We start from the raw sequence: 15639 nt of genomic DNA on the forward strand, positions 1-15639 counted from the left end.
GTCTCTACAGGCCGATCCATGATGAGGATGTGTTAGGTCACAGCCTTGGTCAACTGCAGGCTGAGGTCGAATGCGTGGTGTCCAGCGCACGAGCAGACAGGGAAGAGGCCCTCCGCGAACAGGGCAGGCTCACTCAGGAGATGACCTCGCTGAAGGAGCAGCTGCAGAACACCAGAGAGGCGCTTCAGGCATTCCAGGCCAAGGTACGTGCATCACGGACAGATCACAGGTCATCTCCGGAGATGGCTTCACCTCTTCAGTACTTTGCTGGGCTTGCTGATGTTGCATTCACTGGCATGCAGCAACATGAACAGAATGTGCCTTTTTCTGGGCCAGGATGCTGAGAGGGATGAACGCGAGGCCGAAGTACTCGGGAAGCTAAAGGAGGAGCTACGAGAATCACAGGAACTGCAGGGCCTGACGGAACGGCGGCTCAGGGAAGCTGAGAGCGAGAGAGACCATCTGCTGGCTGAGCTTGATGACCAAGATGACCAGGTCAGAAGGGGATCGTAGCAAGAAGAACTGGAGCCATCTGTATCAGAAACATGTTAACTGCAGAAAAAATATGACATTGATGTTTTTTTCCTGCTAGTTGAAACAAAAATTCAGTCAAAACCAAATGAAATCCCATGAACCAAATGCAGCCAATATGGATGAGTTGTTTGTGCTGTAACATGTTGCCAGGTAAAATTGGAGGACTCTCGCAACCAGCAGCAGCTCCAGTGTCTGGAACAGGAACTGCTGGGGATGAAGAGGTCCAGGGCAGCTGCGGACAAGATGGCCGCCCAGCAGCTGAATGCAGCCACAGAGCAGCTGCGCTCCCTCCAGGACACTGTGCGCAAGATCGGCCAGGAGCGGGCCGAGGTCTGTATGGGGACAGCACTGTGGGCTACACTGCAAAGGGAGAGCGTACCAGGACCACTGGCAAGCACTTACTCTGTTCTATTAGATTGTTTGCTGTAGATCCTTCAATTAATATGAGCAATAGGAACCTATTAAGTGCATCTGCGACATACAAATGTAAATAGATACCAATAGTTTGTGGAAACTTAAACTTTTTTGTCAGTGATCTCAGACTAATCAGTTATGATTTGGGGATTTATAGTGATCAGACCTGAAATTTACTTTGTGCTTAACCTACAGCATGTGATGATGAATTATTCCTTAAACGTAGGCTGCAGGTTAGAGTGCTTATTGGACTCAGATTCCAGATGTGTGTGAGTGGACATCACAGTCCGATAAAGAAAGTGTCCTAGTGGACGTTGCAGTCCTTTTCTCTAAAGGGATGCTGATGCATGGTTCCTCAGCCTTGAGTCTTAACCCTCTTCGCATCTCGCTAGTCACTTTGTGAACTTCTGTCTCACATGTGCAGTGGGCACCTGATTTCTGATTGGTCACAGCACCATATGTATTAATGTTATTGCGTGAAAGTACAATATCATGTGGTTGCCCCTTGACTTTCCCGGTGGGACTCCAAGCCTCTTAGCATTTTACTCTGATACTTTGAGCCTCACAATAAGCTCTTAATATATTGATGATGGGCTGCATGCTTATGCGTGTGTTTAGTAGAGAATGAAGCCATTCGCTCCCTGATTATGGGTTCGGATACTTCATGCTGATTGGCTGAGTAGTGATTCGAGGCCTGCACGCCTCACAGGACGCAGAGGAGCTGACACAATCCCGGAGACGGATTGCAGCTGCGACTCGAGACCTCGCCAGATCGGAGGCTGAGATCCAGCTGCTGCAGGCGCTGTTGAGGGACAGGGAACCGCAGGTGAGACCCCCCCCCCACCCTCATCTGTTGGCGTTTCAGCACAGTGTTGTCTGAGCCTAATCCAGTGTATGATGCAAAACAGTTTGCACACCTACTCCCCGCTTGTAAAGGCTTGTCGTTTGTGTATATAATTATGGTTGTATAACTAGAGTTTAATTTGTTTATACTGTTGGAGATTTTCACTAGAGAAGTTCAGTTTGCACACGTACCCCACAGCAGAGTGTGTGACCAGAAGCTTTCAGGTGTACATGTCCGTGCTACAGGTACATGAAGTGGACCACAGTAAGCAGGGACAGCAGCGCGAGCTGGATCGCTTGCATCGGACCTTGAGCAGGCAGCACTCGCAGACCAAGCGGCTACGGGAGCAGCTGGCGCAGGTCCAGCAGGGTGAGCTTTGGGCCGTCGTCCCCAGCAGACCTGCCTGTGGCCCCGTAGCTGCAACTGCTGTATTAAGGGCTCAGAGCAGCATCTGTGATCACTAAATGATCTAGATTGGTCTTTAAATATACTTTCTTTGCTTTTGTTTGTAATAATTTGATATGAATTCAGCTGCGGGAATTTGTAATTATGAGAGGGGGAATACCACATCTGTCTTATGAGATCTTCATTGTAGATACCAGTGGCAACCTGGATGAGCTGATGGCTGAGATCAGTGCTTTGAGGAACACCCTCTCACAGCAGAGCAACTTTGTCTCCAACCTAGAAGGGTCCCCTGGAGGAAGAGGCTTCTGGTACTACGTGCCATCACCTCCAAACGTACGCCAGCCATCTTCTTCCATAAGGGCAGTTAAAGGCATCCATCCAGCTTCCAATCACTTATCCTGGGCTGGGTTGTGTGAGGCCCTGGAGCCTCTCCCAGACAGCATGGGGTACACACACAGAGACACACAGTCAGAGACACACAGTCAGAGACACACAGTCAGAGACACACAGTCAGAGACACCAGCCAATTTAGAGACACCAATGAGCCTAATGTCTTTGAACTGTTAGGAGAATCTGGAGTTACTTGGGGGAAACACACACTGCAACGTGCCACCTCACAATTTAACGCAGTAGAACTTGAAATACACCTTACAGTATCTCTTTAGATGAGAAATTTAACTCTAGCAACCAGTAATAACCAGCACAAACTGCTAAGTGATACTAGTTATGAAAATTCGTCCTACAGATGTGATCAAAGGTGTAGATATTTTCTGTTCCCTGTTCCATCCCCTCACCAGCCCCCTAGTGTTGAATCCCAGGGCACACAGGACTCTGGTCTTGGCTTGCAATACCCGCCGTCTCCTGACAGGGGGCGCCACATGACCCATCGAGGCAGGAAGGATAAAGAGGAATCTCCAAGTCCTGCTGCTGGGGGATATTGGATTTATTCCCCACGCAGACGTAGGCATTCAAAGGCTTGCAAGGCAAAAGGTATCGTGACAGATAAACTGAATAAACTGAAGCGGGGAGGAATGTCTGTACTGTGTTCTGGAATTCTGGTTTGAACTGTGCAAAAGCTGGAATATTTTCCATCTGGTGTAAATTGACCATGTGTTAGTACTGCTGTTTGTTTCATACAGCCAATTTCCTCTTCTTCCTTTTTCCTCTTTTTTTCTCCCTCCTCTTTCTTCCCAGGTGATCAGCCCGACAGCGGGGAGGACAGCGGGGGGGGCAGCGACAGCTCAGGGCGGTCCTTTGTGCCCCCGCCAGGCTCTGCCATTTACACAGCGCTGCCCGACGGCTCCCCCCTCCCCCCCGGCACCGTGGTCTATGCTCCCCCAGCTGCAGGGCTGTCCGTCTGCCCTGGGACAGTCATCTACGGTCCTGCGCCGCCCAGAACCCAGCTGGTGTATGGGCCCCCACCCTCCAGCCTGACAGTGCCTCTCGTCCAAGCTGGCATCCTGCTCTGCAATGTGCCCAGTCACAAGGAGATGGTGGGTGAAGGACGTGTCCCATGGAGTAGAGTGGGAGGCCCCTAGAGTGTGACATAAGCCCACCCTGCAGGAAACTGCAGCTAACAAGCCCTGTATGATCATGAGTATCTTTTATTGTGCATTTTGTGTATGTTGTTTTGCCGGAGCGGCACTCCTTACGGTAAAGGGTGCGCCCCCCTACAGGAGAGAGAGCATCACATGCTGGTGGAAGAGGTGCGGGAGCTGAAAAGGAAGCGGAAGAGGGAGGAACGTCGAGGAGGAGATGTGCAGAGGTTGCAGGAGCTGCGCGAGGATCTGGAGCAGGAGCTGCGCAGAGCTGTGAGTCAGCTGCACAGGCGCAGGTGACTTTTCTCTCAGTAATGCCTAATATTTGTCACATGAGATGTTTCCAGTGATCATAGAAACCAAGCAGCATCTTCAGTGGATACGTTTTCTAGTCGACCTTCCAAATGCAAACGTCTGTATTATAATACAGACGCTCCTCTACTTACGAACTTTCAACTTGCGAACTTTCAGACATTCGAAAGAAGAGGACTGAAAGGCCATATTGTGTTCATTGGGCTCCCGTTTCCTGTTCAACATCAATTTTTTTTCCTGTGCGCCAATTCCGCCTAGTACGCCTTCTGGCCGCTACTCCCGCCGCGCAGCAGCGTAGCGTTTCTACTCCCAGCTTCCTAGTTCTGTGTACTTGCGTATATCCTTAAAATGATGTTGAATAACGACTTACAAACATTTCAAATTACGAACAACCGTTCGGAACGTATCTCATTCGTAAGTAGAGGAGCGTCTGTACTTAAGTTGATGATTTGTAAATTGTACCTATTTTACCATATATATATATATATATATATATATATATATATATATATATATATATATATATATATATATGAAAGACTAGATAGATACTTTAAATGTTCTAGTGGCTAAGTAAAGATAGTCTTTGTAAGCTTATAAGGAAAATGAATGGAAATGGATTCAGTCCAATGTACAACCAATAGCGTAGGAAAGAGTAATATTGGGGGGACACAACTTAATATTATTAAACTTAATATTTTAAATACAATGGTGTTATTGGGGAGGTGGTGAATGAATCCAAATTAAATAATGGGGGTATAGGTTCCCCCCCGTCCACCTGGGTCTTGCCCCCCTGCGTACAGTATGTTTGTGGGAGAGCTCAGTACCACCGCGTGAGTCTGGGCCGCGTCTCCTTGCAGGGAAGCCCTGCAGAGCAGTGTGAGCTCCATGCTTGGGGAGATGGAGCTGGGAGAGTCACGGCGGCAGCAGCACGGGGAGGTGCTGGAGGAGGTGCAGTGTGTGGAGAAGACACTGTCACGGCGGAGGGCAGAGCTCAGGGAGGCTGACCGGTTGCTGATGCAGGCCCAGGATGACCTGAAGGAGACCAGGGCAAAGGTCTGTCACACCCGGCCGACATATCTTGCTCTCCTTTGTGCACATTTATTCCCAACTGCCCATCAGTATACATTACCAGTCAAAAGTTTGGACACAACTACCCATAGAAAGGTTTATGTGTTCTATAACTACATGGAATTAAGCACTGACAAATAAAACTGCTAAAAAAATATATATATAATTTTTTTGGGGGGGATCAGTTCTGTGGGTGGGGACTCAGAAGGTTGTCGGTTCAAATCCCTAGGTTTGCAGAGTGATCCCACCACTGGGCCCATGAGCCAGACCCTTAACCCCAATTGCTCTAGGGACTGGCTGACCCCGTTGTCTCCTTTACATCAGTTTTATGAGGTGACCTCCTGGGATGTTTTTCGGTTCTCCTGAAGGAGGTCCCACATATATGCTGAGCACTCACTGGCCGTTCTTCCTTCACTCTGTGCTCAAACTCCTCCCAAGCCTTCAGTACTGGGTTAAGGTTAGGTGTCCAGGTAAAGTGATGTGACAATATCACCCTCCTTTCTAGGCAGCTTGGCCTGTCCACACTTTTGACTAGTACTGTATAGCTGTGAAGAGATTGGGCAAGAGGTAGAGTACCAGTTAAGGACATGAACTGATCATCTGAAGATTGCAGGAGTCCTACAAGCAAACCTGAACTCGGTCAGTCGTGTGTAGTGCTGTGTGATCAGTCTATGTTCATGCTGACCCTGCAGACCAGAGAGATGCTACAGAAGAACAGCGAGGCCCAGAAGAGGCTGCGAGGCACCGAGCAGGAGCTGGAAGAGATGGAGCGTCGTGCCAAAGACTCCACAGCCCAGCTGGTCCAGGCCAGCCAGACGCTCAGGTGCGGGTCCATCAAGGCCACCTGTTACTTCTGCTTCTCCTAAGGAACCTCTGCGTAGATAGCAATTCATGTTTGATGTGTAAATACACCCAAAATTAGGATGTTGCATTAATCTGCAGAAATGGTCCAATTTCTTGGCAGGTTTTCTGCAGCTGCAGTAATTTAGCACCTGTAAATGTTAATTCCAGAGAAGCCTTTGACATGAGAAAGAGATGGGGGAAGTCATGCTGAGTGTTGGTGAATTTGCTGTTGCTCTACCAGGGACCTTCAGGACGCGGTGCAGGAGCTACAAAGGCGCCGGGTGGAGCAGGAACAAACCCTGCGAACCGTGGAGGATGCGCTTGCCGGTCGGGATACGACGTTCCAGGACATCAGCAACCAGGTGGATCAAAAGGCTAAGAAGTGAGGCGCCCCATTTATGGAATTAATTCTTATTCTCTTCTGACGTCTGCAATTTGAGTGGAATACAGCAGAGAAGCATGAATTACATCAAGATAAAGGATCTTTACTTTATGATGGCAGTGCTAACTCATTAAGGCTTTAAAGGGTAATAAGAGTTGCAATGCAGCTTTGTACATCTCAGCATGTGTTCCTTCATAGGCTGGAGACCCTACTGAGCAGCCTTCAGGAGGCACAGGGAAGAGAAGACCAGCACCTAGAGAGTCTCAAAGAGCTGGAGAGCCTGCTGGTTCGGCGCAGGAACGAGCTTGACAGGCTGAACACGGAGGTAATTACTCTGTTTGAGGAGGGTTTTGTTTCATTGCCTTCTCTTTATATATAAACCTTTTGATGGTGGAAGTTTCTGCTGTATTGTGTTTTTTAAAGTAATTACAATGTATTACCATATTTTTTGCGTACATCTGTGTCTCTCTCGTTGTTTGACGACATTAGCTACCATTTCACCATGAATAAATGCACCATAATCCGTTTCCCTAATTCTAATGATGTTTCTACGCTGATGGACGTGACCCCGGATAAGGTGGCCTTGCAGCAGGAGGAAGTTAGTTCCCTGGACAGAAAGCTGGAGCAGCGTCGTGAGGATGAGCACCTCCTGCTGGAGAGTGTGGAGCTGCGGAGGCAGAGTCTGGCAGAGGTGCTGCGGCGCGGCGAGCAGGAAGCCAGGGAGCTGCAGAGGCACATAAAGGTGGACACTTCTGTTGTTCCATGTAGTCTGGCAGTATTTCAAGGAGATGATTGTGTAGAATATTGACGTGTTTATAAAGAAACAATATATCACTATGGCTCAGGATCGAGATAACAGTAAACCCGCTATTCAGAAATAAATTAGTGTAATCCTTATAGTTTACATATACGACTAGCATAATATTTCGTTTTAGGCTCTGAGTGCCCAGAAGAGTGAGCTTGGCTCCCAGCTGGCGGAGAGGAAAACGGAAGTGTCTCTGCTCAGCCAGAAGTGTCTGTGGGAGGAGCGTATGCAGCAAGACACTCTGTCCCAGCTCAACCAGCACACAGCAGGTTAAGAGTCTGAGAACCATACTGATCTACTTCCTTATACTGTGTCAGTGTTTCCCAGTCTGGTCCTTGGGGACAGATGGGAGGGAGCTGGGAGGGGGGCACACGGTGTGGGCTGTCTGGGGGCTGGGAGGGGGCTGTCTCGGGGCTGGGAGGGGGGCACACGGTGTGGGCTGTCTGGGGGCTGGGAGGGGGGCACACGGTGTGGGCTGTCTGGGGGCTGGGAGGGGGGCACACGGTGTGGGCTGTCTGGGGGCTGGGAGGGGGGCACACGGTGTGGGCTGTCTGGGGGCCCTGGGACCGAGCTGGGAAACATTGATATAGCGTAAGACTCACTAGTTTGCAGAGTGTAAATAGTATTATAGCTGATTTTCTTTTTAACATATCAGCTGAAGTTTGTAGGAATGAAACAGTAGCTTCACACATACAGGGTTGCATGGGTTTCCCCCCATGGTCCAAAATCATCACGTGTGTGTGTGTGTGTGTGTGTGTGTGTGTGTGTTTGCATAGATGACATGTGCTATGGTAAAACCTGAAACTTCCTTACTTTTGGGGACATTTTTCAGATCCCCTTTTGGATAACCTCAATTTTATAAAAATCTGTGAACGCAATCAAAAAAGTAAAAATGCCAAAAGTCTTGTATTTTGTTTGGTTACCTATGGTTGAGGTTAGGTTGTCTGGTCTTTCATCTGACCCTTCCCTCCTTTCAGGGCTGAAGCAGGTCCATGTGGAGAACAAGGAGCCACAGGACGTGAAATTACAGCACAATCAGCATTTGGAGCAGCTGGAGAGGAACCAGGTCTCCCTGATGCAGGTTAGCTGTAGGAGTATGAGGGGTGGGGGGTAGAGGGACAGGTGCTGCTGGACTAAGGTGGTCTGCATTGATTCTGAAATGAACCTTGGAATGTCTGCAGACCCAGAGTATATCAGTGTTTTACATTCTTAACTCACTATGCCAACTTTAACATGCTTAATTTTGTTTTGCCTCTGCTTATAAATTTTGTTGTAATGACAATGTAATGAAACTTGACCTAGGAGCGCAGCCAGCTGGAGGTCCTGAAGAAGAAAACACGAGCACTTAGGGAACAGCTGAAGACACTGGAGAAAGACCGGGATCTGCTCAAAGACCAGTCCAGGAACCTGGAGGCCAGACGGGGCCATGCTGAAAGGTAACGGCCTGGAAGAGGCATGAGGGGCTCCATCGGGGGAGTGATGACTGTCCATGGAGTCCATGCACGTCTGGGATAGGAGGTTGCATGTGGTATTTGCAGACATGGAAGGTTCAGATGCAGAAAGTAAAAATCCAACCAACCAGTTGAGTATAAAGAGTCACAGTGAGAGTTCTGGTTGGCTGAAACAAAATCTTGATCTGGGGTTTGTACTTTCCGCACCTCCGTGTTTTTGTGACGTTTCAGGTGCCTGGAGGTCGCGGAGCAGGAAGCCCAGGCTGCCGAGGCAGAGAGAACTCGTGTGGAGGCAGAGCTGGAGCAGGTCAAGCAGGAAGAGAGGCGCATGCGAAGCTTAAAGCAGGCAGTGAGCAGTGACACTGCTGCAGCTCAACAACAACTGGAAGGTACCGCCACATCGCCCCCTGCTGACTCGGCTGTCTCACTTATTGTATTCCGTGTGACGTTCCAGTCGAGTCAATAAAATGTAGCATTTCATGAAACTGTTCATCCTGCCATCAGAAGCAGCGCTTGCCTGCCCTCCGCATTTAGATTCAAATGTAAAAATTTGGACGGTGTAAATCAGGATTGTGCCGTCTTGTTCATTTGAATTCTTCTGCCGGCCCCTGGAGGATAGGCCCCCCCTTAGAGTCTGGTTAGGGTAAGGGCTTCCTCTACTGCCCCCTGGAGGATGGGCTCCCCCTTTGAGTCTGGTTAGGGTAAGGGCTTCCTCTACTGCCCCCTGGAGGATGGGCTCCCCCTTTGAGTCTGGTTCCTCCTCTCCCAAGGTTTCTTCCTTCTAGGAAATTTTTCCTTGACAGTGTCATTTCTGGCTTGCTTACTGGGGGCTTTGGGAAGGGATAATGTCAAGCGCTTTGAGACAATGTTTTAATGGTTGTCTTTGCTTCCAGAAAAAACAGAGGAGCTGAATCAACTAATGAAGCAGGTGGACTGTGCTCGACATGAGCTGGCGCAGATAGGAGAGGTATACTGCACTTATGGCCGTGGGTCAGCTGCAGAACCCGCTGGACTGATGGCTGCCTCACTGTCTTTGCCGCAATGTCATGTCATAAAGTGTCACATGTCACGTTTGTGTAGGATATCAGAGGTGCCACTAGGAGGCATGACGAGTTGCAGGTGGAGCAAGAACAGCAGGAGGAGGAGCTGCAGGGAGGCGCGAGGAGGCTACAGGAAAGCAAGCACCAGATGGAGGTGTTGAGCCAAGAGCTCCGGAAACTGGAGGAGGAGCTGGTTAAGCGCCGGACGAGCCTTAAGCAGCAGGAGCAGGTTGGTGGTTAAGATCACAGTACGGATAACAAGCCTGTTAAAACCAGTGCACCTCTAGACAATAATTCATATCAATCACTAATGTATATCCCAAATATATTTGCTTTTGGTGCCCAGAGGTGGATGGGGTCCCCTTCCCAGTTGAGGTTCCTCTCAAGGTTTCTTCCTGTTAGAGGGAGTTTTCCTTGCCACTGTTGCCTCAGACTTGGTGGGGGTTCAGGCCGGTTATATGTAAAGTGCTTTGTGACAGTGACTGTTGTTAAAAGCGCTATATAAATAAAATTGAATTGAAATTGAATTGAATTTTCTAGATGTCTTGTTATTGTCAGTCTTCACTGGAGCTCTGAAAGTTCCCTAGTTGGTGCAGATCTGCCTTATAAAAGCTTTACCAGTCAGTCTGTAACTGTAGAGGAACAGAGTACTAGTGGGATTTAGGGTGTATTGCTTATTCAGCATATACAGGCACTAAAACAGGAAGCAGTGGAGACTGAAGAACTGAAGCAGGAGAAGCTGCACAAGTTGCAGACTCAGGTGCGGGCACTAGAGGGCGCCTTGGCTGAGCATAGAGAGAAGCTGGAGCGGGTGACTGCAATGGAAGAAAGGAGATTTCAGGACAAAATGAAACAAATGGGTGAGCGTCATTGTCTGCTCTAGTTTGTTTATTTCTACGCAGTGCCTTTTTTTATGACTCTAGATAACGGCACTACTCAAGCTTTTTAAAGGCATGAGTTTGTAAGTACAAAGTGAAATTAGAATCTGATTATTGGAAATCAATGGCACTATCAGCCAAAAAAAGCACTGCTCTAATGCCATAAAGTATATGTAACCTGTTATAAGTTCATCCATTCATCCATATTCTGTAACCGCTTGTCCAGTTAAAATATATAAATGTTAACATTACGTATGTGAGATATGGTATGTCCAATTTTTATTTACAGGCCAGGAGCTGTCAGATCGGGACTCTCGACTGCAGGTCCAGGCAAAAGAATCCAGGACCCTGCGTGTGGAGCTACAGAGCAAGCAGGAAGCCCTGCTCAAGGAGAGGAGAAACGCAGAGAAGAGCCAGACGGACCTCAGGACTCAAATGGAGGAAATGGAGCAGGTGAGAGGCGCCGTTGAGGGAATTGTTTGGGTCACTTTCATATCGCATGGCCTGCATCAAAGTCAACACTCTGAGCTTTCAGCTCTCGTTGTGGTAGTTTGTCATTCTTTCACTGCAGATATCGTGCAGGTTTACCCACTAAGTCCATGTCAGGTCTGTCTGGATTTTTGAACTTGTGTTTCAATAAAACACGTGTAAAAAAAGACCATACGGAGTAATGTGAGTGAAGATGCCTGGAGCTGCAAAGGTGCAACATTGTAAACACAAGGTTTGCATAACAGGAACGGGCCAAGTTACAGAGGAAGCTGGCCAGTGTGGAGCGAGTGGCCCAGGAGAACCATCAGCGAGCGAGACGACTGCAGAAGGAGCTAAATTTGACCTCGCAGGAGATGCTGAGCCTCAAGGAAAAGGTCCCCGTCCCCCCCCCCCCAACAGCTGGTGACATGAGACACATGAGGCCCCAGAAGGCAGACCAGCTTCAGTGTGGTGCCAACCTGTCATGTGCTCTGTGCCCTCCCCAGCTGCGTGCCCAGCGGGATGGAGAGATCCGCCGGCGAGAGATCAGGGAAACGATGCACTCCCTGAAATCGGAGGTCAGGGCAGTGCTCCATACTGGCATTGAAGAGTTGGAGATGCCAACCAGTGATACCTCTGACTCAGGGAGCCACAAGGAGAACTACCCTCAGGTGGCTTCGTTAAGGAAAACTGCCCTCACTGCGAAGGTGTGTGTCCTTCCGACTCGCTTGTGACATCCTCAGGTGTGTGCAGAATCAGGTGGCGTGCTGTTTGATTAAGGAAAAGGGGGTAAGAAATGTGTTATCTTAGGAGGTAGCTAAACAAACACCTGGATCGTTTGTCCACGTCTGTTAACAGGATGAACAGTTGCAGGGGGAGGTTGTGAGGGAGAAACTGCGGCAACAGGAGGACCACCTCAAGGTACCAAAGGCAAAATATAAAACCAGTCACCTTTTTCCTCACGGGAACTGAGGGCACTTTTCCACCGCACCAGGAACCGTACCTTTGGTTCTTCAAGACCACAAGTACAGAAAGTGGCTCTAGGGCTGGATCACATGTGATATTCATACCAACATCGCATGATCTGCACATGTAATTCTTACATGGCTAGTCAGCTAGATCAGTCTTCATCCTTTCATACTGTACGGGAGTTATAGGCAAGTGCGTGTAAGTTTTATTATAGATAGTTTGTCGTTGTTTTCTGACTTTTTTTTTTTTTTCTTTCCCAAGACGCCGGGTTCTATTGAGTTTAGAGGCAGGCTACTTGCATAACCATTCGACAAGTAAAGTGTTGTAACTCCCCCCCCACAAAGTACCAAAAAAATACCCCAGCTGATTTGGTACCTAGGCACTGGAACTTTTCATACTGGTACCCGACTGTACCACAAAACGTACAGTATTGGTGCGGTGGAAAAGCGCCCTAAGAGTCTTTACCCTGCATTGCCCATCTGTCACATAATATGAAAAGTTTGATAGTTTTTAAATCCTAGTCTAATTAGATGAACTTCAGTTATGTAAAAGCTGGATGTATTTTAACACAGGCTGATAGTTCAGGTCCAGAAAGTAAAAATCTAGACCAAGATTTTGTTTCAACCAAATAGTTGAGTGCGACTGACTCCTAATACTCAACTGGTTGGTTAAAACAATCATTCTTACTTTGGGGACCTGAACGATCAGCCTCTGTATTTTAAGCAGAATAGCCTATTTCATGACATTTCTCAAAGTAGCACCTTGAAGTTCCTCGGACTGTGGCCTCATGACACCTCTTGTCTTCACCCAGACTCAGCTTCGCAGGAGGATGTGGTCTCAACAGGAGGCTCTGAGCCAGCGAAGGCATCAGACAGAGGGCAGTTTACAAGGTCTGCGTAAGCGAGTGGACAAGCTGGATGAGCTACTGTGCCACTCTTCCACAGATGCTGCACCCCTAAACCTCAACGAGCATCCTCTTAAAAATGGCTGTGTACGTATGCGACCAGACTCATTTTACTGTTGGATCTTTAGCACACAACACAATTACTGCTCTCTATAAAATGTTGATCTCTTCAGGTCCCACCGTCTGAGAGCTGGAGTCTACAGAGTGGAGAAAATGATTCCTGTAGCCCAGTGCGTCTGGTCTCATCTCTCCCAGAGAAAAGTTCAGGTAAGCTGTAATAGTTCATTGATATGTAGCCATCTGTGATGTGTATTGTTTTGTCTCTGACCAACCCATTGAGTTTAATGCTATTTTGTCATGCAGATAAAAGTTGGTGACTGCAGAACTTTTCTTTTTGGAGCCAATGGATTCCCAACCCCAAAACACCTTGATTCTTTTGGCTGGTAGCAGGTTTGGTAAAGAAACCTCTTTTAGCAGGGTGGTCTATAAGAGCAAGGTGGCCACAAGTTTTTGAGGTCGTTTTGAAGGTATTGGTGTTTCACATGTGAGAATCCCTGTAAGGCAGTCTGTAAGGCACATAGGTCAGTGAGAAACCTTGTCCTGTGTTGTTCTGTATACATTAGGAATATTGGTTTTCAGTGATGGTTTTTATGCTTTTTCTTACATTGTCTTTCAGAATCAGGAATCATTTGTGTCACTGACAGTTCTTTTTACTTTATAAAACTGACTTACTGTGTTGATCTACTCACATATTTTACTATACATTAAATATGTATGGACTTTCATGCCAAATAGCTGAAATGTATTATTCTGCTGTTTACAGCTACCTATACTGTTTGTTTCATATTTAAAAATGAAATAAATTATATTTTTCTATATATGCAGCCTCTTCCTCCATTTGGACCATATCTGTGTCTGCAGCAGATGTGTGCTGACCTGTTAAATTAATAGGAATGTGGCCCATGAAGTACAGAAAAATATTCACATATGCAAGTAAGAGGACCTAAATGTGTGTGCAGTTAGGTAATGAACAGTAATGAAGATTGAGGAGCAGGGGAGAGATTGATGGAGAAATAGGTAAAGCCTGTTTTAATTAGTTTGGCCAGAATATTTATAAATAATCACATTTTAGCAGAAAGCGGTCCCATGATTCAAGTGGTAATTTACATATGAAATTTAATGTGTTCCTGAGACAATCAATATTTTCACATTTTACACTTATTTGTATAATATAGACACACTGTATTTTGTATGTTATACAATATATGGACAAAAGTATTGGGACACGCCTCTTAATCATTGAGTTCTGGTGTTTCATTCAGACCCATTGCCACAGGTTTATAAATGCAAGCACCTACCCAGGCAGTCAGGTTTACAAACAGTTGTGAAAGAATGAGTCATTCTGAACACTCAGTGAATTCAAGCGTGGTGCTGTCATAGGATGCCACCTTCGCAAAAGTCAGTTCATGAAATTTCTTTCCTGTCTGATATTCCCCAGTCAACTGTAAGTGGTATTACTGCAAAGTGGAAGCGTTTAGGATCAAGAGAAACTCCGCCACGAAGTGTCAGACCATGGAAAGTAACAGGTGTTGGTGAGTGCTGAGGCAGAAAGTGTATAGAAAGTCATCAGTGTGTGAAGTTATTGCTGTGTTGTCCTGGGGTTTCCTCCGGATACTCCAGTTTACCCCCGCAGTCCAAAAACATGCTGAGGATGATTGGAGTTACCAAATTGGTCATAGATGTTCATGTTTGAGTGAATGGTGTGTGAGTGTGCCCTGTGATGGGTTGGCGCCCCATCCTGGGTTGGTGCCCCATCCTGGGTTGTTCCCTGTCTTGTGCCCTGTGATGGGTTGGCGCCCCATCCTGGGTTGGTCCCTGCCTTGTGCCTGTAGCCTCCGGGATAGGCTCTGGACCCTCTGTGACCCTGAATAGGATAACCAGTTGCAGAAAATGGATGGGCTCATTAATATGTTCATGAGCTGTGCTTTGATTGGGTGGTTTACAGTGAGGCATTTCAATGGCTCACCCAGAACCAATAAACACTACATTTGAGGTGAAACATGGGAGTGCTTAGGCATCCAAGTATATATGAGCCTGTATCCTAGGAGAAATTGGATGTTGAAGAACAGCCAGTTGCTTGAAGATTGTAAACGAACACTTCTGAGGGGTAAGTTTTGTCATTTAATGTTTCCTGGAACTATTTTCCGCATGTAACTGTATTAGTCCCACTTCAGCCAGGGCACAATGTTAACATAATCATAGCTTTGCTTTTAGGATTGTAACAAAAACACTTGAAATTATTTTTCATCTCATGCAACAAATGATTTTACGATGCTAGCTTAAGTCATGCAAGTTTTATCAAGAACCCCAAACAGCAAGCTGAGCAGCTTGTAAGTGAATTTGGAGTTCTGTCTTTTTTTCCTGTTTACTGCAGTATCGAATAGATACTTGTTTGGTTAACCAAAAGTAGGATATGGGAAGTACAGAAGCAAATCTCAGTATTACACACTTTGCATAGTAGCTAGCAACATTAGCGACTTGTATAATTAGAACTATGCAACTGTACAGTTCCAGCTATGTAAGTTGCTAACGGATGCTTTTGGGAAATGTACCCCCAACATACCTGTTAAAGATGGACATCAGCTTATGCCTGTGGACAGTTTGGTTCCTTGGGACGGGTATGGAAAAATGCCGACATCCACGTCGCAACCTTTTAGCTGTTGTCTTCTGCTTCATTCTTCAAAATACCCGCAGAAATGCTGAAGTCTGAGTACACAAATT

At 47.1% G+C, this 15639-nt stretch overlaps 1 protein-coding gene across 4 annotated transcripts in view; it reads left to right on the plus strand.

Annotated features, from left to right (window-relative positions):
* Positions 1-13736, plus strand: part of cntrl (centriolin) — a 28694-nt gene extending 14958 nt beyond the window's left edge. For all 4 annotated transcript variants that reach the window (XM_072703667.1, XM_023809573.2, XM_072703675.1 and 1 more), the window contains 28 exons: positions 11-203; positions 337-495; positions 685-864; positions 1658-1774; positions 2038-2161; positions 2388-2530; positions 2995-3187; positions 3392-3690; positions 3874-4031; positions 4908-5103; positions 5811-5941; positions 6203-6343; positions 6542-6668; positions 6921-7085; positions 7279-7417; positions 8126-8229; positions 8451-8584; positions 8831-8988; positions 9493-9566; positions 9680-9868; positions 10322-10499; positions 10807-10970; positions 11252-11380; positions 11492-11692; positions 11844-11906; positions 12766-12945; positions 13032-13125; positions 13222-13736. In XM_072703667.1, coding sequence (XP_072559768.1) covers positions 11-203; positions 337-495; positions 685-864; positions 1658-1774; positions 2038-2161; positions 2388-2530; positions 2995-3187; positions 3392-3690; positions 3874-4031; positions 4908-5103; positions 5811-5941; positions 6203-6343; positions 6542-6668; positions 6921-7085; positions 7279-7417; positions 8126-8229; positions 8451-8584; positions 8831-8988; positions 9493-9566; positions 9680-9868; positions 10322-10499; positions 10807-10970; positions 11252-11380; positions 11492-11692; positions 11844-11906; positions 12766-12945; positions 13032-13125; positions 13222-13235 — 4147 coding nt within the window. In that variant the 3' untranslated portion in view covers positions 13236-13736. The remainder of the gene's footprint in view (positions 1-10; positions 204-336; positions 496-684; positions 865-1657; positions 1775-2037; positions 2162-2387; positions 2531-2994; positions 3188-3391; positions 3691-3873; positions 4032-4907; positions 5104-5810; positions 5942-6202; positions 6344-6541; positions 6669-6920; positions 7086-7278; positions 7418-8125; positions 8230-8450; positions 8585-8830; positions 8989-9492; positions 9567-9679; positions 9869-10321; positions 10500-10806; positions 10971-11251; positions 11381-11491; positions 11693-11843; positions 11907-12765; positions 12946-13031; positions 13126-13221) is intronic.
* Positions 13737-15639: the final 1903 nt, after the last annotated feature.

The sequence above is a fragment of the Paramormyrops kingsleyae genome, chromosome 2, assembly GCF_048594095.1.
Source record: "Paramormyrops kingsleyae isolate MSU_618 chromosome 2, PKINGS_0.4, whole genome shotgun sequence".
Taxonomy (NCBI): Eukaryota; Metazoa; Chordata; class Actinopteri; order Osteoglossiformes; family Mormyridae; genus Paramormyrops; species Paramormyrops kingsleyae.